This window comes from Mustela lutreola, chromosome 13 (assembly GCF_030435805.1).
Source record: "Mustela lutreola isolate mMusLut2 chromosome 13, mMusLut2.pri, whole genome shotgun sequence".
NCBI classification, from domain to species: Eukaryota; Metazoa; Chordata; class Mammalia; order Carnivora; family Mustelidae; genus Mustela; species Mustela lutreola.
The window spans coordinates 34,450,460-34,474,760 of record NC_081302.1 but is presented as its reverse complement, the minus strand read 5'-3'; the positions used below and the strand labels follow the sequence as shown (position 1 = coordinate 34,474,760).

The 24,301-nt window shown below is 35.3% G+C and overlaps 1 protein-coding gene across 3 annotated transcripts in view; it reads left to right on the top strand.

The window, feature by feature from the left end:
* PIBF1 (progesterone immunomodulatory binding factor 1) overlaps positions 1 to 24,301 on the top strand; it is a 196,281-nt gene that overhangs the window by 49,037 nt on the left and 122,943 nt on the right. For all 3 annotated transcript variants that reach the window (XM_059144436.1, XM_059144437.1, XM_059144438.1), the window contains exon 10: positions 10,732 to 10,830. In XM_059144436.1, the coding sequence (XP_059000419.1) occupies positions 10,732 to 10,830 (99 nt within the window). The remainder of the gene's footprint in view (positions 1 to 10,731; positions 10,831 to 24,301) is intronic.

Sequence of the window (24,301 nt, the reverse complement as noted above, 5' to 3'; positions counted from 1 at the left end):
GGAAAATATGTAATAACTACATGTGCAGAATTATCCTTTGGGTAGAAAACCAACAAAGATCACTTTTTTTAAATTACTGTTAGGGGCGCCTGGGTGGCTCAGTGGGTTAAGTCACTGCCTTCGGCTCGGATCATGATCTCAGGGTCCTGGGATCGAGCCCCGCACCGGGCTCTCTGCTCAGTGCAAAGCATGCTTCCCCCCCACTGCCCGCCTGCCTCTCTGCCTACTTCTGATCTCTCTCTCTGTGTCAAATAAATAAATAAATAAAATCTTTTTTTAAAAATCACTGTTAAATTGTTATTTTAATAAAACAGATTGAGAGATTTTTATGATAATGATGAAATAACTTTTGAGAAGTTAAATAACTGGACAACCACATGGAAAAAAATGAAATTAGACCACTTACACTGTACCTAAAAATTAACTCAAAATAAAGACTTGAATGTAAGATCTAAAACTATAAAACTTCTAGAAGAAAACATCAGCAGTAAGGTCCTCAACATCAGTCTTGGCAATCATTTTTTTAATCTGACACCAAAAGCATAGGCAACAAAAGCAAAAATGGCTGTCCAGTTTTCTCAACACCATTTACTGAAAAGATTCCTTTATTTCTGGGCTTTCCATTCTGTTCCATTTATCTGTGTTTATTTTTATGCCAGTGCCGATACTGTTCTAATTACTTTAGCTTTGTAATATTTGAAATCAGGCCTTTAGCCCTGTTCCTCTTTCTCAAGATTTCTTTGGTTATTCAGGGACTTTTGTGGCTCCATACAAATTTAGGATCTTTTGTTGTAGTTCTGTGAAAAATGCTGTTGGAATTTTTATAGGGATTGCATTGACTCTCTGGATTGCTTTGGGTAGTATGGATACATCACCAGTCTTTCTAATCCATGATCATGGAATATCTTTCCATTCATTTGTATATTTATTTTCTCCTGTCAATTAAGGAAGAGAGAAAAGTATATATTTAATTGTATATTTATGAATGATTACAAATTAAATACCTGTTTAACCACCATCCAAATTAAGAAGTCAGTGTCAGCACCACAGAAATGTCCTCGAGAGCTTCCTGCTTAACTTCTTCCTTTCATAAAGAGAACTACTATTCTGATTTTTATGCTAATAACTTTCTTGCTTTTCCTTATACTTTTATTATCTAAATTACCAGTAAATATATAACTCTGAGAAATGTAGTTTAGTTTTTCATATTACACGTGTCACATAAATGGGATCATGCTGCATATATTCTTTTGTGGCTTTATGTGATTCTTCCTATAGCCTTATGATTTTAAGATTCATATGCTATTACATTTTGCACTTCACTGTCATAACTGAAGTACACCATTTTTATGAATTCATGCTTAGGACAGCAGGGACATTAGGAGATTAGAGAGATATGCATAAAGAGAGATTAAAGAATGACAAATTCTTCCATCTTTCAAAATTTTGGTTAGCTCCAACCTGTATTAGGTAAGAATTTAGGACCCTGTACTCATTTCAAAACTTGCTCTTAAGGTTCAAAATGCAGACCAAAAGAAGAGGAATAAGCCTACTATATATACTAAGGTTGATGTTTGAAAAGTTTACATTTGAGCTCTCCAAGCCGCAAATCCACTTATTTTTTTTATTGATTTTTTTTTTTTTTTTTTGGTATTATTTGACAGACAGAGATCACAAATAGGCAGAGAGGCAGGCAGGGGTGGGGAAAGCAGGCTCCCTGTTGTGCAAAGAGCCCAATGTGGGGCTCGTTCCCAGGACTCTGGGATCATGACCTGAGCTGAAGGCAGAGGCTTAACCCACTGAGCCACCCAGGCACCCCAGCATATCCACTTACTGAGTAAAGATTTATTGTGATCCACCATATGCTAGATACATGCCATAGATATAGCAGTGACCTCTATCTTCACAAAGTTGGTTGTCTAATAGATGTAGTAAAGATAATAAAGAAACAGTAATTATAAGTATGATGATAATAGAGAAGATGACAGGAAACACAGGATGAGACCATATAGAACCAGGGAAGAGTTCTTGACAGAAGAAATACCCATGCTGAGACCTGCGTGATGACTAAGAGTAAGACTGAGTTAGGGGAGGGAAGGGAATTAGAGGAATGAATGTCCAGCATGGATAAAAGCTGGAGATTAATCTGACAATATGAAACTTTTTGAACAAACTGAAAATAATACAGTATGGCTAGAGTGTAGACTGAGAGGCAGAGAGTTCTACAGATTAAAAAGGGAAACAGAGGCACAGATCATACATTTGGACCATTGTCTAGGTAAGACCAGTGGGAAACAACTGAAAGATTTTAAGAATATGTGTTATATGATTTGATTTTATATAAAAAAAGAGACTGCTAGGGGTGCCTGGGTGGCTCAGTTAATTAAACATCTGACTCTTGATCTTGGCTTAGGTCATGATCGAGCTCTGCATCAGACTCCATGCTTGGTGTGGCGCCTGCTTGAGATTCTCTCTCTACTGTTCCTCTGCCTCTGCCCTACACACACAATCATGCCTTGCATGCTCTCTCCTTTTTTTAGAGAGAGAGCGACTGCAGTGTGGAGAGATTAGAGAAGTGGAGCATATGGCTAGAGACATAGAGACTATTCTTTGAGGTTGTTTCTGTTATCAGAATGAGAAGTGATGATAAAATTGGGTTAGTAGCAATAGAGATGGAGAGTAATGGGCCAGATTGGAAACCAGTGTAGGAGGTGGAACCAGCAGGAGAATTCAGTGACTAGACTGGGTTAGGGAATGAGAAGATATTGTCCTCAGGTTTTTGGATTGGGTAGCTAATGTGGATGGTGATGCCATTTTTAAAACATTAGAGAAAAACAAGGCTTTAATAAGAAACCATGATAAAATTAGCTTTATTTGAAGTTTCTGTATAATAGGCAAGCAGAAAAATTGTATAAGGTTCTAAATCTGAAGAGAAAGTTTTGGACATAAGATAGACCTGTGGCATAAGGGTTATTATTTCTATTTTACAAGTAAGTACTTTTAGTCCTGTGACGCGATTCTGTTAGGGCTTTTATAGGCTTTTATTGACTGACTTAATAATCTTAAAATTCATGGGATTATTTCTATGATAACATGCATAATTACTTCCAAACAATCCGCATAGCCACATAAACTTTGATATTATAATCAACTTGAGAATTTCCTGATTTTTTAGCTTTTGTTCTTTAAAAAAAAATCCTTTAAAATGCATAGTAATACAGATTTAGACAAATTAGCCCTTTTTCTGTAGGATGCTTGATGCAGGTCAATTGAGAAACAGCAGACAGAATCATTACTGGAAGCAGGGAAACTGAAAGCAGATTTCCTTCTCTCCAGTATTGTTCTGACTCCATATGTACATCAAAATGGATACCACCTAACCAGGAAATTTCTGGAACTGGGGCTGCTGTCCTGGAAGCCTCAGCCAGGCCCTGGATGCAGAATGACCCCATGGATATTGACATTAAGATGGGCAGTTGCCACCAGGTGGTGCCAAACTGCAGCCCAGATCCAGAGGGATTTGCGTTGCTCAGAGACCCCAAGCCAGCTAGTTGCATAGGCTCACCTTTGCCATTTATTAACCTCACAGTAATCCAACCCTGTATTTTTTATGGCTGAAACTCTTTGAATCACATTTTCTTCATTATGGCAAGAGGTAACTGTTCTTAGAGCTTGTATCTCACTGGTCTTTGATAAAGTAAAAATTATAGATTATTTTAAAATTTCACAGTATGAGCTAATAAAATAGATGAAGTATTTACACTCAGTCTCCTTACCCCTCCCCCAATTAACATTTTTAGAAGAAAATTAAATGAGATTAGAAAAACATGTTATACCTTTGGTTGGCTTTCTGTACACTGGAGGGGGGAATATTAAGAGAGTACTTTTTATTTTCTCTTCTTAGATGTGGAAAAGAAAGATGGAACTCGTGCCTTCTGATCTTGGCATTTGCCCTTGTAATCATACCAGCAGTTTGTGAAGTTAGGAGGTTGAGAGGAAGGGGAAGAGAGTGGAAGAGATAAAAGACTTTAGAAAAGGCAGAGATCAGCAAAGAAAGAACTTCGGTATTTGGGTATATCACAGATACTCTAGTTGGGGTTATAACATGTATGTATGCTTTTTTTTTTTTTTTAATATTTATTTATTTATTTATTTGACAGACAGAGATCACAAGTAGAGCGGCAGGCAGAGAGAAGGGGGAGGGGGAGGCAGGCTTCCCGATGAGCAGAGAGCCTGATGCGGAGCTCCATCCCAGGCCCCTGGGATCATGACCTGAGCCAAAGGCACAGGCTTTAATCCACTGAGCCACCCAGGCGCCCCGTATTTATGCTTTTGCTCAATTTATGAGTTAACGTTTCTTCTCTTCTTCTGTACTTTATATTTGCTTTAAAATCCAGTTTGGAGCTGTGGGAAAGAATGAGTGAAATTCACTCTGTTGGTGAGATTTGTTATATAAATAACTTCTTGCTTAGTAGGTATTTTGTGACTGAAACTTACAGACTCTCTTACACATTTGGAAGAAGAGCATTATTACCTGAACAGGGAGTATATTATGAAAGAGATTAAAAGACTAAATTTAAATTCTGCCTCTGCCACTAAATTAGCTGAGTGAATATCTCACTTAATATCCCTGAAGTTTGATTTCCTCTTCTAGAAAATGAGCTAATACTATTGCACGAGGTGTTCTGTAAGGTCTAAATGAGATCATGTATGTGAAAAATAGATTATATATTATCAAGCTATATATAAATGGTAGTCATTTGATAACCTTTTACCTTTATGCAGTATTTTAAAAATTACAGTATAAACATGAAGGATCAGAATGTCATTTGTGTCAGTCTAAATTTCTACATAAAATGCTGACTTACTTGTTTCTGGTATCTTTCCTGACCACCCTATTTAAAATGGTGAAATTGCCATGCTTGCTGCCCACTAGCCCCTTCTTTGCTTTATTCTTCTCCAGAGCACTTAGCACCTGCTAACATACTTTGGGTTCTTTTGTATTGGAATGTAATCTCCATGTAAGTAGAAATTTCATCTGTTTTTCAGTGCTGGATTCCCAGGTACCAATACCTGGTACATAGTAAGTGCTCAGTAAATATTTGTTGAATGAGAGAATTAGTTGGAACTGCTTTTGAGAAATCAGGTAACTGTTGGTTTAGGTGAAAACGTGTGAGATGGATTTATGAGATGGATTTAATGAAGTAGTCACTCAGTTAACCATCCACCAGATTCACCCAGTTTCAAACTGAAGGTTGCTGGAGGAGAGGTAGATAGAGGCATAGAATAACTGGGTGATGGACATTAAGGAGGGCATGTGATATAATGAGCAGTGCATATTATATAAGACTGATGAAGAACAGACCTGTACCTCTTAAACCAATAATGCATTATATGTTAATTAATTGAATTAAAATAAAAAAGTAAAAAAAAGGATTTATCCTATTACATTCTAATATATTACATTGTGTTTTATCAGCTTTAAACCTCAACACATGAATGATTTTAAATAAGTTTTTGCATTTTAATGCTCAAACTTTTCATAACTGGTTTTAAACCATGGTTTGGTTAGATACCTCCTCTGGGATAAAGTTTTCACATCTATAAAATGAAAAAATATCTGCCTGACCACCAACTAAAATAAAATGATAGGAAAATATAGTATGTTTAGGCAACAGTAATCTCAAAAAGTTTCTCCTCTGAAAATGCATAGCTTCTCCCAAGAAATTGTGTTACATAAAATTTCCACTTTGCCTTTTGTCATATTCATTCATTTTCAACAATAATTGTTCCTTAATTAAAGGAACAATTACTAGTCACTTAATTATAAGCAGTAGATAATCCACTTGTAGCCCTTCTTGTCTATGCCATTTTTAGAACGAAGGCATCAGGCGTGGAAATGAGCAGTTTTATGTGTTGTCCCGGAAAATAATGTAGAGGTAGGTGATTAATTCAAACACTTTCCCTATAAATAAGCTTGTCATATAAACAGCCTTTTTTAGTCTCTTTTCGTTCCAACTGGAAAGGATGTATTCACTTTTATTAACCAAAAATATTTTTATATAGAGGAAGAAGGAAGATGGGTTGGTTAGTTTTATGCCTGTTGAGCTCTTTTGACAACCATGGTTTTTCACTTTTTATTCCTGGTAAATTTCAAGTTCTGAGTTGTTAGTGATGTTTATTCCAGCTAAGCATGCCATTGGCGTTCGCAAGCTCTGATTTGTTCCTGTTAGAATTTCAGAGGTTCTCAAGGTTTTCTCATTCTTCCAACATTTTTCTTGCCACTTTTCAGGTATAAATTTAGATTTGGCATACTGGTACCATGAAATTTATCTTCTAGTTGTAGGAAGATACATTCCATGTACAGAAATCTGTTGTTAGGTTTGTACTGAGGCTTCAGGTTTTGGTTGTAAGATACTTCTGGCTAAACTTTATATACATGAAATCATCTCTGCACAGATACACTAGTTTGCATATGAAATACATCTATTTTATTATAATATTAAAATCCTTTTACCTAGAGAAATAAACTTTTTAAGTTTCTTGTTTGAATGTTATAATTTAAATGACATTGTCTCCCAGTTGTTTGTCCCCTGAAGTCCTGGTTTATGCCTGTTTCTCTAGCATGATTATTAATAACACCCTCTTTCACTCAAAAATGCCTCAAGTTGAAAAATATGTTATTTGGATACGAGTTATAATATATACTAGGTCACTTTACTTTTGCACTTTCCATAGGATTGATCAGATTTCTTTTTCCTTTTCTGCCATCTTTCCTCTCTACCTTCCATGCACAAATATAGGATGGATAGGAGAGATAAGTATGTGTATGTGGGGGATGAAGTTTGTAGGAAGCAACATGAAAGAATCATGAAAAATGGTTTTGAAATCAAATGCTAGCTTTTTAAAGATCTATTTGAGAGAGAGAAAGAGAGTGAAAGAGCATGAGCAGGGTGAGGAGCAGAGGGTGAGGAACAAGCAGACTCAGTGCAGAGCCCAGCACAGGGCTCGACCTCATGACCCTGAGATCATGACCTGAACCAAAAATCAGGAGTCGGGCACTTAATTGACTGAACCACCCAGGCACCCCTCAAATGTTAAGCCTTTTTAAAAGCATTTTAAAGGATGAAATATTTTAATTTTGTATTTAAAACATTTGTTATAATGCTGACCAGTTGGCCAACTCTCAGCATCTCTCTTTATTATTGTAATTACATTTGATTATACAGTCAATTTGGACTTTTAAAACATTAGATTCATTACCTTCTACATGCTGTGGATAGTCTATCAATTTTTTGAGTTTGTTCTTTTGAAGAACATTAGAATTCCTGCTCTTCCATAATTGTATGTTGTTACATTTTCTAATGTATTTAACATTTGAAATGGATAATTTATTAGTTATATGGCAGTTAGGGTTTTATCTGTGGCCAGAATATAATCCATCTGGTATTCTAGCAAACCAGTCTAATTGGATCTGAAGGAGCATGGACTATAAAAACAATTGTATATATAATATAATCACAGTTCTTTCAAGACTTATTTTTGATTTAACATTTGTGCTGTGAAATTGATGAAGGATAATTGGAAGGCACACAGGCAGGGATGAGGGGCTGACGCCCTAAGAGGAAACAACCCTTAAAAGGATTTTATACGGCCTTGGAAGGAGCCTTCCACCCTCTCCCATATGACAAAAACCTAATAGGATGACAGGTGTGGGAAGGGTTAATCAGATTAAAGCAGCCCACCAACAAGCCCCTAGACTTAGAAAACTCCAGTGGCAACGCCTTCGGGTCCCCTCCCTCCTGGGCAGCTTTGTACTACCACTTTGCTATCACTCAATAAACCTTGCTTTGCTGCCCACCATTCTACCTCTTCATTCTTCAAAGTGGCATGACCTAGAACTACGGGCACCAAGGGAGGAAAAAAGTCCTGCAAGGGAGACAAAAAGTCCTCGATTTCAAGGAGAAACGGTGCCCTTAAGAAAAGCAGCGTAATTTGACAAGGAGCCTGGACTCCAGAACCAGACAATTTGGACACCATAGCTTATTTACTTCTGACCTTAGATAAATACTTAACTTCTCTGTGTTTCAGTCTTCTCCTTTGTAAAAAGGAAATAATGATGCAACCTATTTTGTGGGGTTGTTGTGAAGATTAAATGAATTATTATATGCAAAATGCCTAAAATAGTTCCTAGCACATGGCAAGCACTTTATATGTTTGTTACTACTATTATTGTCAGTGAAATAGATTCAGTTCATATCCGATTTAATTTGAAACCTTAAAGGTTAATTGATAATATTAAAGAAAGTATATCTTTCTGTTAAAAGGAATTGTATGGCTTCTTGTATGCAGGTTGTAGTGGAGATGTGAAAGATATGGTAACTGATAAGGAAATTAGGTTCATACAGAAATCCTACCAGCAGACATCTGTGGGAGGACCTGTTGATAGAAACCTCAACTTCTAGCACTTTCTCGGATTCATTTTAGTTTTCTTTTTTTGAATTACCTTTACTTATTTGCCCTTCAAGATCCAACATACATATCTTCCCTTCATTCACTCATCTTTCTTCCTCCAGTTAAAAAATAATCAACTCCTCTTCTTTGTGGCCTTGAAATTTTGTTATGCCTTAATATAGCACTAATTATAGTTAACTGGATGATATAGATTGTGGCATCTTGAATCCATTATAACCTTCTAATCATACCTCCACTCAAGCCCTATTATTAGTTTATTCTGGTTTTCATTTTATTCTCTATGACTTACTTTTATTTCTAATGCCCATTATTGCCAGAAACGAAATATTGTTAGGGACTGAACTTCTCTACCTACTAAAGAAGCATTGATTAATAGTACTATAATTGCAGTCTACTTGGAATTTTACTATTGAAATAACTCAGAGAATAATGAAGCTATCTTTGAGAAATGAAAATTACAACCATTTTGTGATGATTTACTGACTAAAATTTATAGATCATCTAGGAATGAAAAATATATAAATATTTAATATGCTTAAAGAATTTAATTCTATGTATAAAACTAAATTTTCATGTTTCAGTTTGATAGAATAGTTTTAGAAGGTCATTACAATCAGGATAATATCAGAAAATAATGACATGACATTTTGTGATATCTATTTTAAAATGCACTTCCATTTGGATAATATTTACAAAAGCTGTTTCCTTTTTAGTGTTATCTGTACTACAGTTTTTTTTTAACTATTTTATTTCTGCCTCATAAACCATTTGACTGATGAATCTCCATTGGTTGATGTGTTTCCAATTTTAATTTTGTTGTTAGCATCACAGTGTAAAAGATGACATTTCATAGTGGCACAGCAAGTAAGCATTCCTATCCAATAGTTATTACATAGATTTATTCAAATGATGTGGGTTTTCATGGCTTTCTACTGACATTCTCCATGAATAATAAACACAAAATCCTAATACCCAATCCACTTCTTAATGGGGGACGTGATGATATGATGTAAAAAACCATTTGCTTTGCAGTAGAGACATCATTGGGCTCAAATTATGGCTTTAACATGGGATTTGACTTTGAAGTAGGTACTTGAGCTCTTGAACTCCAGTTTACTCCACTAGGAAACAGGTTAGAAAATAAAACATAAGGAATTTGTAGAAATTGGGTGTGCACAATCATTTATGTTACACTCTACATTTATTTACAACTATGTTAGGGAAGAGGATTTTTTAAAAATTAAGTGGCTCTCTGAAAGAAGCTTCCTGTTGATCTTTTTCTTGATCCAGACTTCCGCTTTGATTAAAAAAACAAAGGAGATTTGATCTTTAAAGGCTCATATCTTGCTGTGGCACTCTTGTTACCTTCTGCCTTTTGGACATTATCCTTAACTGTCACTAAATTTATCTTTCTCTCAATTTCAGTTCCTGCTGTCATCAGTATTATAAGTGAAGGACTTAACCTAATGCTCTGGCTTCATGCTTTCTTGACCCCTACCTGAATATTGACCTTTATCTCATCTCTCCTTCACTTAGCTACTTTACTGGTCACACCCTGGATCTTGGGATCAACTAAAATGATGTCACTGAAAGTACTGTTCTGCCTCCACATTACCATCCTTTAACAGCAATCTCTAATCTTCCATCTTGCTTGTACACTATTTACATTTATCTGTTTGTCATCTTAACAGGACTCCATGTCCTTTGCCCCTTCTACTTTGTCCTAACCTATCAGCTCTCTTGAGTTCTTGAGTTCTCTTCTTTTCCATTCCTCTATAAGTGAGATCCCAAGGGCCATCACTTCAATTTACTCATATCCCAAACTTTGTTCCCATTTTGACACTTGCGATCTCTATATTATACTTTTCATTTAAAATGTTTTAGAGAACATTTATTAACTTCTCAAGAGCTCGGTTTCTTCCGGATATTTTATAATCATACCTACTTCACTAGATTATGGTAAGGTTTAAACAAGTTACTGTATATATAAATTGTTGAGCCTACCTTCACCCCATGTGGAGATAAGTTATGGAGAAAGATAATGTGAGATATAGAGATAGACCATGTTTGCACCTGCATTACTGTCCTGCTACAGAAAAACACCAAGGCAGGCAAATTCATATAATATGCACCTTGGGTCACCACCCTCCAGTGGGTCCTTAAAAGTGTCAGATAATTCTAAGCAAACACATTTGTGAAACTTTAAAAGATAGATATTTTGTTTTTGGAACAAATGAGTATATGTTTAAATTTTAGAAATCTCCGAGAAGCGAGGGACAATGCTGTGGCAGAAAAGGACCGAGCAGTGATGGCTGAAAAGGATGCTTTAGAAAAACATGATCAGCTCTTAGACAGGTAAGCATTCTAAAAATCTGGAAATGTTAAAAACTCTTTTTTTATTTTCGTTGCTTTAACTTTTTCTTCTAAGGAAAAATATTTTTAATAGAAGTATAATATTTAATTCCATTGAACTATAGTTACATGCATTGTTTTTGTAATATGTAATTATTGCATATACTAAAACAAGATATAGCACATTACAGTCACCCTACAGAGTTTCCTTGTATGCCTTTTATCCATCTCAACCACTATTCCTCAAAAGGTAAACACTGTCTCATTTCTGTCACCATGGCTTAGTTTTGCTCGTATTGGATTGAAAATGAATGGAATTGTATAGTATATACTTTTTTGTGTCTAGCTTCTTTCATTCAACATTATATTTTCATCCATTTTGTTGTTATATCAGTAGCTCATTCCTTAGTGTTGCTGGGTATGAATATACCACAGTTTGTTTTATTTACTCACCTATCAGTGGACATTTAGGTTGTTTCCATTAGGTTGTTTCCATTTTGTAGCTATCATGAATGAAGCTACTGTGAACTTTTTTATAAAGTCTTGTTTGGGTATATGGTTTTTTATTTATCTTTGGTAAATTTTCGCTAGGAGTTGAATTGCTAATCATAAAGTGGAAGGAGTTTTACTTTAAAAGAACCTACTGAACTTGAGTCCAAAGTGTTAATAACATTATATGTCCCCAGATCATTTCTTAAAAATCTGTATGCTCTGGCTCATATGTGTTGGAGAAAGGGAAAGAAAGAAAATGATTTGTCTTTAATTTATCAATAGAAAAGTGTATTTATTTTTAGTAATCTAGCTAATAGGAAAATCATTGATGAGTATTAAGGTAAATACTGTTGAACACTCTAGATTATCAGTGGTTTGACTACATACAGAGTAAACAGAATCATTACCCTTTTATTTCAACTTTTATTTTGAAAATAATTTCAGAGAGAAAAGTTGCTAAACTAGTTTGTCAAGTTTCCATATACCTTTCACATACTGATAAACTTTGAAAATAACTCAGTGAAGCTTTTAATGATTAAATGAAGACTTACAGATTCATTTGTGATTTAAGCAATATCTGACACTAAAAGTTGAGGTAAGTCTTCATATAATTAAACTATTACTGAGATCTTCTAGAAGTGGCTCAAATTGTTATACTTCTGAATTCACATCAACTTTATAAACTTGGCACATTAATAAAAATAATGTTAGAGGAGTCTCTTCTGTATTGTGAACGTATATCTAAATCCAAACATTTTAATATAAAATACATTTATAAATCAACAGTTTTTATTGGATTGCTGTTATAACCTACCATAAGATCTTTTATTATGTATAACCCTTGCATTTATGAAACTATATGTTATACATGAAAGATTTATTTGGCTTTTTGTTGATGTTGTTTTTTAATGTGACTTTTTAGGAATGGTCTAGAATAACACTGATGGACAAACTAACAAACTTCAAAAGAAAGTACAAGTTTTTAGCCAGTAAAACAGAACTGTTATATTCGGGCAGAATTTTATAACTTACTAGCATTTCATTTTTGTGAATTTGGAGAAAAGAGAATAGTAAATATGACCTTAACATTGGCTTTTTTATATTTTTCTCACCTCTCTTTTGTTCTAAACTCTGGTTCTCTAAAATCCTTCTTACCTTACTTGCCCATATACTAGCAACTGGTATTTATCCTAAAGGCCGTGGGATGCTTTAGTCCTTAAAGGGATCTTTTGAATTATTGAGAATTCAATCATTTAAAGTTTGTAAAGCATGTAGAACAGTGTCTTGCACATAACTAGTAATATAGGAATGTTTGTTTTTATTATTATAAAATAATTGTTCAATTAGTTCTGAACTCTTGCTATTTAAAAGTTGATCTTTTAAAATAATTTTCCACTAGAATTTTGAATAAACTGGAACAGCTCATTTTTCCCATTAAGGTTTAATTGATACACAATATTATATTTTATTTCAGATGTACAACATAGTGACTCAGTATTTATACAAATTATAAAAGGATCACTACAATAAGTTACTATCTGTCACCATGTAAAGTTTTTAAAATGTTATTGACTGTATTCCTTATGTGGTACATTACATCCCCATATATTATTTATTTTATAACTAGAAGGCTGTACCTCTTAATCCCCTTCAACTATTTCTTCCATCCCTCCATCTGCTCTCTCCTCTGGCAACCATCAGTGTATTTGAGTCTGTTTCTGCTTTTGTTTGTTCGTTTGTTTTGCTTCTTAGATTCCACATGTAAATGAAATCATAAGGTATTTGTCTTTCTCTGATTTATTTCACTTACCATAATATGCTCGAAGTCTACCCATGCTGTTGTAAATAACAAGATTCCATTCTTTATTAGAACTAATATTCTTGGGGGGGGGTGTACACACATACTTACATACATTTACACACATACACACACAACACATCTTCTTTATCCATTCATCTGTCTGTGGGCACTTGGGTTGCTTTGATACTTTGGCTGTTGTAAATGATGCTTTGATTAGCATAGGAGTGCTTGTATCTTTTCAAATTAGCGTTTTTGTTTTCTATGGATAACAGAATTATAGTTATCTATAGCTATAGAATTGCTGGATCATATGGTCATTCTATTTTTAACTTTTTAAAGGAACCTCCAAATTATTTTCCATAGTTGCTATATCAATTTTCATTTGCACCAAAAGTGCACAAGAGTTCCTTTTCTCAAGTGCTCCACATCACTTGTCATCAAGGAAATACAAATCAAAACCACAGTGAGATACCACCTCACGCCAGTCAGAATGGCTAAAACAAGTCAGGAAACAACAGATACTGGCGAGAATGCGGAGAAAAGGGAACCCTCCTTCACTGTTGGTGGGAATGCAAGCTGGTGCAGCCACTCTGGAAAACAGCATGGAGGTTCCTCAAAAAGTTGAAAATAGAGCTACCCTACAACCCAGCATTTGCAGTACTGGGTATTTACGCTAAAGATAAGAATGTAGTGATCCAAAGGGGCACGTGCATCCAAATGTTTATAGCAGCAATGTCCACAAGAGCCAAACTATGGAAAGAACCTAGATGTTCATCAACAGGTGAATGGATAAAGAAGAGGTGGTATATCTATACCATGGAATACTGTGCAGCCATCAAAAGAAATGAAATCTTGCCATTTGTAACAATGAGGATGGAACTAGAGGGTATTATGCTGAGCGAAATAAGTCAATCAGAGAAAGACAGTTATTGTATGATCTCCCTGATAGAGGAATTGGAGAGGTAAAATGGGGAGTTTCACGAGTAGGGAAGCAAAAAATGAAATAAGATGGGATTGGGAGGGAGACAAACTGTAAGAGACTCTTAATCTCACAAAACAAACAGGGTTGCTGCAGGGAGGGGGGTATGGAGAGGTTTGGTTGGGTTATATGGACATTGGGGAGGGTATGTGCTGTGGTGAGTGCTGTGAAGTATGTAAGCCTGACGATTCACAGACCTGTAACCCTAGGGCAAATAACACATTATATGTTAATTTTAAAAATAATAATTTGGAAAAAATTTTTTTTTAAAAAGAGTTCTCTTTTCTCTACATCCTCACCAACATTTGATATTTCTTGGCTTTTCAGTAATAGCCATCCTGACAGCTGTTAGGTGATACCTCTTTGTGGTTTTGATTTGTGTTTCCCTGATAATTAGTGATGTTGAACATTTTTTTCATGTGCCTTTTGGCAATCTGTATGTCTTTGGAAAAATGTCTATTCCGGTCCTCTGCCCATTCTGTAATCAGATTGTTTTTTAACCTTAACCTGTGTGAGTTCTTTTTCTAATTAGATACTAATCTCTATTTATATATATCATCTGCAAATATCTGCTCCTATTCCGTATGTTGTGTTTTTGTTTTGTTGATAATTTTCTTTGCTGTAAAAAAACTTTTTAGTTTGATGGAGTCCCATTTGTTTATTTTTCTGCTGTTGTCTTTGTCTGAGGGGACAGATCCAAAATAATAATGCTAAGATCAATGTCAAAGAATTACTGCCTGTGTTTTTTTCAAGGAGTTGTGGTTTCAGGTCTTATGTTTAGGTCTTTAATCTGTTTTTGAGTTTATTTTTGTTTATGGTATAAGAAGGTAGTCCAGTATAGGTGGCTTTCCAGTTTTCCCCAATACCATTTACTAAGAGATTCTTTTTTTCCAGTATATATCCTTGCTTCCTTTGTCATACATAGATTAATTGACCATTTAAGTATGGGTGTATTTCTGTGCTCTCTAGTCTGTTCATTGATCTATGTCGGCTTTTGTGCCAGTACCATACTGTTTGATTACTTTAGATTTATGGTATAGTTTGAAAAACGGTTGTGATAATTGAGCTTTACTCTTCTTTCTCAAGATTGCTTTGGGTATTCAGGGCCTTTCATGGTTCCATACAAATTCTAGTATTATTTGTTCTAGTTCTATGAAACTGCCCTTAATATTTTGATAGGGATTGCATTAAATTTGTAGATTGCCTTAAGTTAGATATTTTACCAACATTAGTTCTTCCAATTCTTCAATGTTGTATATCTTTCCACTTAGTTGTTCTTAGTTTCTTTCATCAATGTGTTACAATTTTCAGAGTACAGGTCTTTAACCCCTTGGTTAAATTTATTCCTAGATATCTTACTCTTTTTGATGGAATTTTAGATAGAATAGTCTTCTTAATTTCTCCTTCTGAGAGTTTGTTATTAGTGTACAGAAATGCAACAAATTCATGTGTATTAATTTTGTATCCTCCAGGTTTACTGAATTTATTTGTTAGTTCTATTAGTTTGGTGGAGTCTTTAGGGTTTTCTATATATAGTATCCCATCATCTGCAGATAATGACAGTTTTATTTCTTCCTTTCCAGTATGGATGCCATTTTTTTTTTTTTTTCAGTCTAACTGCTGTAGCTAAGGACTTCTAGTAGATGTTGAATAAAAGTGGTGAGAGTGGGCATCCTTATCTTGTTCTTGATCTTAGAGAAAATGCTTTTAGCTTTTCACCATTGAGTATATTAGGTGTGGCTTTGTCATCCATGGTCTTTATTATATCTAAGTACGTTACCTCTATACTCATTCTGTTGAGGGTTTTTATCATAAATGGATGTTGAATTTTGTTGAATGGTTTTTCTCTATCAAGATGATTGTAGGATTTTTATTCTTCATTATGTTGATATGGTATATCATGTTGAATGATTTGTGGGTGTTGAACCATCTTTGTATTCCTAAAATAAATCCTTATTCATGGTGTATGATCCTTTTAATGCCTTGCTGAATTTGGTTTGCTAATATTTTTTGAGGATTTTTGCATCTGTGTTCATCAGGGATTTTGACCCATAATTTTATTCTATGATGTCTTTGTCTGGTTTTGGTATCAGGTTAATACTGACCTCATAAAATGAGTTTGGGAACATCCTTCCTCTTCAATTTCCTGGAATAATTTGAGAAAGATAAGTATTAATTGTTCTAAATGTTTGGTAGAATTTACCTAAGGAGCCATCTGGCCCTGGTCTTCTGTTAGGAGTTTCTTTTATTACTAATTTAGTTTCATTTCTAGTAAACCAGTCTATTTAGTTTTCTATTTCTTCATGATTTAATCTTGGAAATTGTGTGTTTTTATGAATTTATCCATTTCTTTTAGGTTGTCCAATTTGTTAGTGTATGCTTGTTCATAGTTGTCTCCTGTGACCCTTTGTATTTCTGTGGTGTTGGTTGTAATTTTATTTTATTTTATTTATTTGGACCCTCTCTCTGTTTCTGGATGAGTCTGTCTAAAGGTTTATCTGTTTTGTTTATCTTTAAGAAACTGCTTTTAATTTCATTGATCTTTTTCTTTTTTGGGGGGGTGGGAGAGGTCTCTGTTTCATTTATTTTCACTCTGATCTTTATTACTTACTTCCTTCTTAAACTTTGGACTTTGTTCTTAATTTTCTAGTTCATTTAAATCCTGGTTTGCTGCTGCTGCTGTTGTTGTTGTTGTTTGTTTTTGTTTTGTTTTGTTTTATTTCCTTTTGCCACCCTGTGTCTTTTGATTGGAGAAGTAGGTCTATTTACATTTAAAGCAGTTGTTAGTAGGTTTTGTTCATTGTTTTCTGCTTGGTTTTGTAGTTCATCTCCATTTCTTTCTTCTTTTCCTACTCTTTTTCCTTTATGGTGTGATGCCTTCATTTGGTGTCATGTTTATAAGTCCTTTCACTATTTTTCTTGTATATATTATAAGGTTTCGGTTTGTGGTTACCATCTCTCTCTCTACATATATTTATAACAATCTATTTTAAGTCAATGGCTGCCTAAGTTCAAATGCATTCTAAAAGCACATTTTTACTCTGCCCCTTACCATGTTTTATATTTTGATGTTATATTTTACATCTTTTTATTTTGTATATTCTTCAACTAATCATTATAGTTATACTTGATTTTACTTCTTCTTAATCTTCATACTAGCTTTATAACTCATTAATTTACTATCTTTATAATTACCTTTAATAGTGAGAATTTTTTCTTTCATTTATTTCCCTATTTCTAGTTACAGCCTTTCCTACTTAAAGACATCTGAATCTTCAACATTTCTTATAAGGCTGGTCAAGTGGTGGGAAACTCCTTTAGTTTTGCTTGTCTAGAAAACTATCTCTCCTTCAATTCTGAATGATAACCTTACTGGGTGGAGTGTTCTTCATTCTGAGTTTTTTCCTTCCAACACTTTGAATATATCATGCCCCTCTCTTCTGACCTGTGAAGTTTCTGCTGAAAAATCAGCTGATAGTCTTACAGAGGTTCCCTTGTATGTGACTAGCTGTTTTTCTCTTGCTGCTTTTAAGATTATCTCCTTATCTAATATTTGGCATTTTAATTATAATGTGTCTTGGTGTAGATCTCTTTGGGTTCATCTTGTTTTGGACTGTCTGTGCTTCATGGACTTTAGTATTTGTTTCCTTCCTTAGGTTGGAAAAATATTCAGATATTATTTCTTCAAATAAGCTTTCTGCATCTTTCTCTCTTTTCTCTTTCTGGAATTCCTGTAATGCAAATGTTAGTACATTTGATTTTGTCCCAGAGGTCCCTTTAACAATTCCCATTTTTAAGAATTCTTTTTTTTTTTTTTCTTTTCTGATGGGGTGATTTGTACCACTAGTCTATTTTTCTGTATCATCTGATCTCCCTTGATTCCCTCTTGTATTTTTCATTGGAAAACTAGGTCCATTTACATTTAAAATAGTTGTTAGTAGGTAGGTATTTATTGCCATTTTGTTCATTGTTTTCTGGTTGTTTTTATATAAACCAGCTCTGGTTGCTATATTCTTGTGTTTTTTCTTTGTTAAAGTTCATCCATTCTTCTCCCAGGTTTGGTGATCATCTCTATGACCATCCCTTTGAGCTCTTTATCAGATAGATTATTTATCTCTCTTTCATTAAGGTCTTTTTCTGGGTTTTTGTCTTGTTTTTTTCATTTGGAATTGTGTTTTTCTGTCTTCTCATTTTGCCTGATTTTTGTGTTTGTTTCTGTGTATTAGGCAAATTGGCTACCTCTCCTTGTCTTCAGGAGTGACTTTTTATAGATGTCCCCTGGGATCCAGAACTGTAGTCCCGCCTGCTCACCAAGCCAGGTGCTCATGGGGTTTCCCATATGTAAGCTGTGTTCACCCAGCCGTTGTGGCACAGTAACAGCTGGAAAAAAATCCCCCTGCAAAGGGATATAATGTTGCTGAATAAAGTCAGAAAAGTAGGATTTTTGATGTCCCTGCAATTTAATTCTTACTTAATTAATCTGTAAATTGAGTATAATTCATGGCAAAAATTTCCAAAAAAATTATTAGTGAAACTTGACAAAACGACTAGGATTCTTCTTCAGAGTTGTTGTGGTTATTCTTGTACCTGCCTATCCTTGTACCTTCATTTTTTCCATGTGAATTTTTATAGTTATATTTTTCACATTATACCTTTTATGATCCCAAGTTCATTTTGGGTATGGTATAGATAGAAAACTAATCTATTTTTCATGAAAATGTCAGTTTCTTTTTTTTTTTTTTTTAAGATTTTATTTATTAATTTGACAGAGAGAGATCACAAGTAGATGGAGAGGCAGGTAGAGAGAGAGAGAGGGAAGCAGGCTCCTTGCTGAGCAGAGAGCCCGATGCGGGACTCGATCCCAGGACCCTGAGATCATGACCTGAGCCGAAGGCAGCAGCTTAACCCACTGAGCCACCCAGGCGCCCCGAAAATGTCAGTTTCTTTAAGTTAAACTATACATTTAATGGGATCCAAGTAGAAATATCAGCAAGTTTGTTTGTGTTTTGTTTTTAAGTCTAACTTCCTCTTGTGTTGGTTGGTGTTAGAAAGCACAAGCTTTTGGGATCTTAATAAGGGGAAATGAGTTAGGGATGCATTTAGATTAAGTGCTTTACAGTAATTTCTGTTTATAGTAAAATTATTGCCAGCCGTTTCTTACTAGCAGTGACTTCAGGACTATTCTTTTTTTTTTTTTTTTTTAAGATTTTATTTATTTATTTGACAGAGATTGCAAGTAGACAGAGGCAGGCAGAGAGAGAGGAGGAAGCAGGCTCCCTGCTGAGCAGAGAGCCTGACGTGGGGCTTGATTCCAGGACCCTGGGATCATGACCCAAGCCAAAGGCAGAGGCTTTAACCCACTGAGCCACCCAGGCGCCCCACTTCAGGATTATCCTTTCCATCTATCCAACCCCCGTAAGTGTTGAGAACCAGGAATATGTCTTAGGTTACCATTACTGGAATGAGGCCTTCTTTCTTTATGGAGGATATGCAAGATGCAATAATATCTTGTTTTGGAGGAGATGCCCTGGAGTTTGTCAGACATTGGGTTACTGATGTGATGTGTTCCTGAATCTTCGTAATTTTTTTCTTTCCAGCTTTATTGAAGTATAATTGGCAAATAAAACTATAAGATATTGAAAGTATGTAAACTGATGGTTTGTTATAGGTATACATTTTGGAAAGATCAAGTTAACACATTTCTTAGCTCACATGTTACCTTTTTTTTTTCTCTCGGTGAGAACATTTAAATTTTACTCTCTTAGCAAATTTCAATTACACAATATAGTGTTAGCAACTATAGTAACGATATTATACATTAGATCCTCGGACTTTTTTCATCTTACAGCAAAAATTTTTTAACCAGACATTAAATCTATGATTTATATGGAAAAATTAAATAAATGAGTTTCTGAATCAGAAATTTAACAAATTTTAAGATTAAGGTTAAGAGTCTCTTGTGGTTTGTCTCCCTCTCTGGTTTCATCTTGTTTTATTTTTCCCTTTCTTCCTATATGAGCCTCTTTTTTTTTTTCTTAAATTCCAGATATGAATAATATCATATGATAATTGTCTTTCTCTGATTGACTTACTTCACTTAACAATATACCCTCTAGTTCCATCCACATCGTGGCTAATGGCAAGATTCCAATTTTTTGATGCCTGAGTAGTATTCCATTGGCTGTATCCATTCATGTGTCACTGGACATCTGGGCTCGTTCCATAGTTTGTCTATTATGGACATTGCTGCTATAAACATCAGAGTGCATTATATTTGTATCCTTTGCATAAATACCTAGTAATACAATTGCTGGGTCATAGGGTAGCTCTGTTTTCAATCTTAAGGAACCGCCATCCTGTTGTATAGAGTGGTTGTACCAGCTTGCATTCCCACCAACAGTGTAACAGGGTTACCCTTTCTCTGCATCCTCACCAACATCTGTTGTTTCCTGACATTCAGAGTAACTACTAAAAGATTTGAATTTAGTGCTATTGTATTTCCTATAAAGTTACTGTTTCTGCATATTGTCTCTGTTCCTTTCTGGTATGTGTTACTTTTAAGCTCTCTTTTTCCTTAGAGGACCCTTTAATATTTTTTGTAGGGCTGGTTTAGTGATCACAAATTCTTTTAGTTTCTGTTTGTCCTGGCAGCTTTTTATCTCTCTTGTTTGTTTTTTTTTTTTTTAAAGATTTTATTTGTTTATTTGACAGAGAGAGACAGAGAGGTCACAAGTAGGCAGAGAGGCAGGCAGAGAGAGAGAGAGAGGGAGAAGCAGGCTCCCCGCCAAGGATAGACCCTGGGATCATGACCTGGGCCGAAGGCAGAGGCTTAACCCACTGAGCCACCCAGGCGCCCCTATCTCTCCTGTTTTGAATGACATCCTTGCTGGTTAAAGTATTCTTGGCTGCATATTTTTCTCATTTAGCACCCTGAATATATCATGCCTCTTTGTTCTGACCTGCCAGGTCTCTGTGGCTATGTCTTCTGCCAGTCTAATGTTTCTACCCTTGTAGGTTAAGGACATCTTGTCCCCAGACTGCTTTCAAGATTTTCTATTTGTCTCAGATTTACAAGTTTCACTGTAATATATCAAGGTGTTGACCTATTTTTATGGATTTTGAGGTGCGTTCTTTGTGCCTCTTGGACTTGAATGCCTGAGTTCTCCACTATAATTTGCTCTGATAAACCTTCTGCCTCTCTCAATCTCTCTCTCCTCTTCTTCTGGGATCCCAATTATTCTAATATTGTTTTGCTTTGTGGTATCACTTGTCTCTTGAATTTTACCCTCCTGATCCAATAGTTATCTCTCCTTTTGTCAGCTTCTTTAATCTCCATCATTTTGTCTTTTGCCTCATTTATACTAGCAGCTAGAACCTCCTTTTTTGATTGCTTCTCATTAAAGCCTTTTTTATTCCAACCTGATTAGATTTTAGTTCTTTATTTCTCTAGAAAGGGATTCTCTATGTCTTTTATGCTTTTTTCAAGCCTAGCTAGTATCTTTATAATCTTACTTATTATTCATTTTGACATCTTACTTATGTCCAGACTGATTAGATTCATGGCAGTCAGTACTGCCTATTGTTCTCTTTCATGAGGTGAGTTTTTCCTGTCTTGTCATTCTGTCCAAAGAAGGATAGGTGAACAAAAGAACAAAATACTAAAATGGCAACAATGACCCCTGAGAAATATACCCTAAACAAATCAGAAGAGACCCAAAACCAGAAGAAAAAAAAAAAAAAAAAGAATATTATCAGACAGGTGAACAGAATAGAGCAATGTGTGTGTATTTGGTCTATTTGTTAGAAAACTAGATCCCAGCCATAAAAAAAGGAAAACTTACTTATGTACAAAAATAAAATTAAGTACAATGAGAGGATAGACTATAACTGCAAAAATGAAAATTAAAAGGCAAAAAAAAAAAAAAAAGAAAGAAAAGCAAAGAAGGAATAAACAGACAGGTGAGCAGATCAGAGCAATACACTGTGTCCTGGTCTGTTTCCTAGAAGAAACTGCAACCCAAAATTGTAAAGAAAGAAAAAAATATATATATACAAAATAAAATTAAATACATTAAAAGGATAGATGCAACTGTAAAGATGAAAATTTAAGAAGACTTTAGAAAAAAAAGAAAAAAGAGAATATGATCAGAAAGGTGAAGAGAATAGAGCAATACAATATATCGTGGGTTGTATTTTGTTCTGTTTATTAGAGGAAACTGCATCCCAAAATTGTAAAGAAAGCAAAACTTAGGTATATGTAAAAATAAATACAATGAAAGATAGAATGTAATTGTAAAAATGACAATTTAAAAAGATTTTTTAAAAAGAGTTGATAAAATAAGAAATTGGTTGAAAAAGGAAAGAGAAAAACATTAAAATTGAAATATTAAAGAAACATGTAAAAAAAAAAAAAAAGCATGAATTCTGTATACTATTTTCCCCTGGCACTGCAGTTTTGCAGTTCTGTGTGGTCAGTAAACTTGGTCTTATCTCGATCTTGCTGCTGATCTTCTGGGGGAGGGGAATGTTGTGCTGATTCTTAGGTGTCTTCTCCCCAGGTAGAATTGCACTGCCCTTACTAGGGGTCCAGGCTAAGTAATCTGCTCTGGATTGCTCTATGTGACTTTCAGCCCCTGAAGGCTTTCCACACCACTCTGGAGGATGAGAATGAAAATGGCTGCTTCCCAATCTCCAGCACCAGAGCTGAAAGCTCACACCTCCCAACTCCTCACTACACTCTCGGGGAAAGTCAATCAGTCACTCTTGTCTCTCTGGTCCACCCTCTGTGTTCAAGCATTTGAGCATCTGTGATCAAGCATTTCTGTCTCTTCCATGCAATTCAGTTTCAAGTTTCCAAACCCTGACGACTCCTGCAACACGCACCCGTGTTATTCCTCCCAGGGTTGGGATAGGGGTCTTGCCATGGCTCTGCCATTTGCTGGGACCTAGCTCAGAGAGTGGTCACCTCATCATGCCATGGTTCATGGTTTATGGCAACACCAAACTGGCTCACTGATTGCAACTGGCGTCCCCATTCCAACTCCTGAGAGCTCTGCCATACTCAGGCACCCTGGGCCTTCATGAAACCAGAGATTAGAGACCACACTGTCTCACCTAGGATTTTGTCCCACTTTGCCACCGAGCGACTTTCAGGCTTGGAATTCCCTCACCAGAGCAGACTTTTAAAAGTTCTGATTTTTGCTCTGCTGCTATTTCACTTTCCTGTAGCCAGCTGATGGAGGTTCCCTCCCTGCAAGGTTTATCTCCCCATATATTGCCTCAGATTTACTCCACACGACCTACCTTGCAGAAAAGTAGTCACTTTTCTACTTACAGAGTTTCAGCTATTCTTTTCTGATTTCTGGTTGAGTTTGCTTTTAATATGGACTTCCAATTGAAACATGCAAATAACTTGAAAGATTTCAATATGGAGATACTATCCTACACTAATAGAAGTTATACACACATGCCTCCTTTTATTGTACTTTACTTTATTGCACTTCACAAATACTGTGTTTTTTTCCAAACTGGAGGTTTGTGGCAGCCCGACATCAAGCATTTCTATCAGCACCATCTTTTCAACAGCATTTCTTCACTTGTGTCTCTGTGTCACAATTTGGTAACTCTTGCAGTATTTCAAACTTTTTCATTATTATTGTATTTGTCATGGTATCTGTGATCAGTGGTCTTTGATGTTACTATTGTAATTATTTGGGGGCACCATGAACAGCACCCATATAGGACAGCAAACTTAACTGATAAATGTCACTTATGTTCTGACTCCTCTAACCAGCCATTCTCTTGTCTCTTGCCCTTGGGCTTCCCTATTCCCTAAGATACAACAGTACTAGAATTAGGCTAGTTGATAACCTGTAATGGCCTCCAAGTCTTCAAGTGAAGGAAGAGAGTCTTATGGTTTCTCAGTTTAAATCAAAAGCTAGAAATGAGTAAGCTTGGTGAGGAAGAAATATCTAAGGCTGAGATAGGTTGAAAGTTGGCCTTTTACAATGAACAGCCAAATTGTGAAAGCTAAGGAAAAGTTCTTGAAAGAAGTAAAAATGCTACTCCAGTGAACATGCAAATGGTAAGAAAGCAAATAGCCTTATTGCTTTTATGGGGCGAGTTTGAGTGGTCTATATAGAAGATCAAACCAGCCATAACATTTTCTTAAGCTGAAGCCTGATCCACAACAGGGCCCTAAC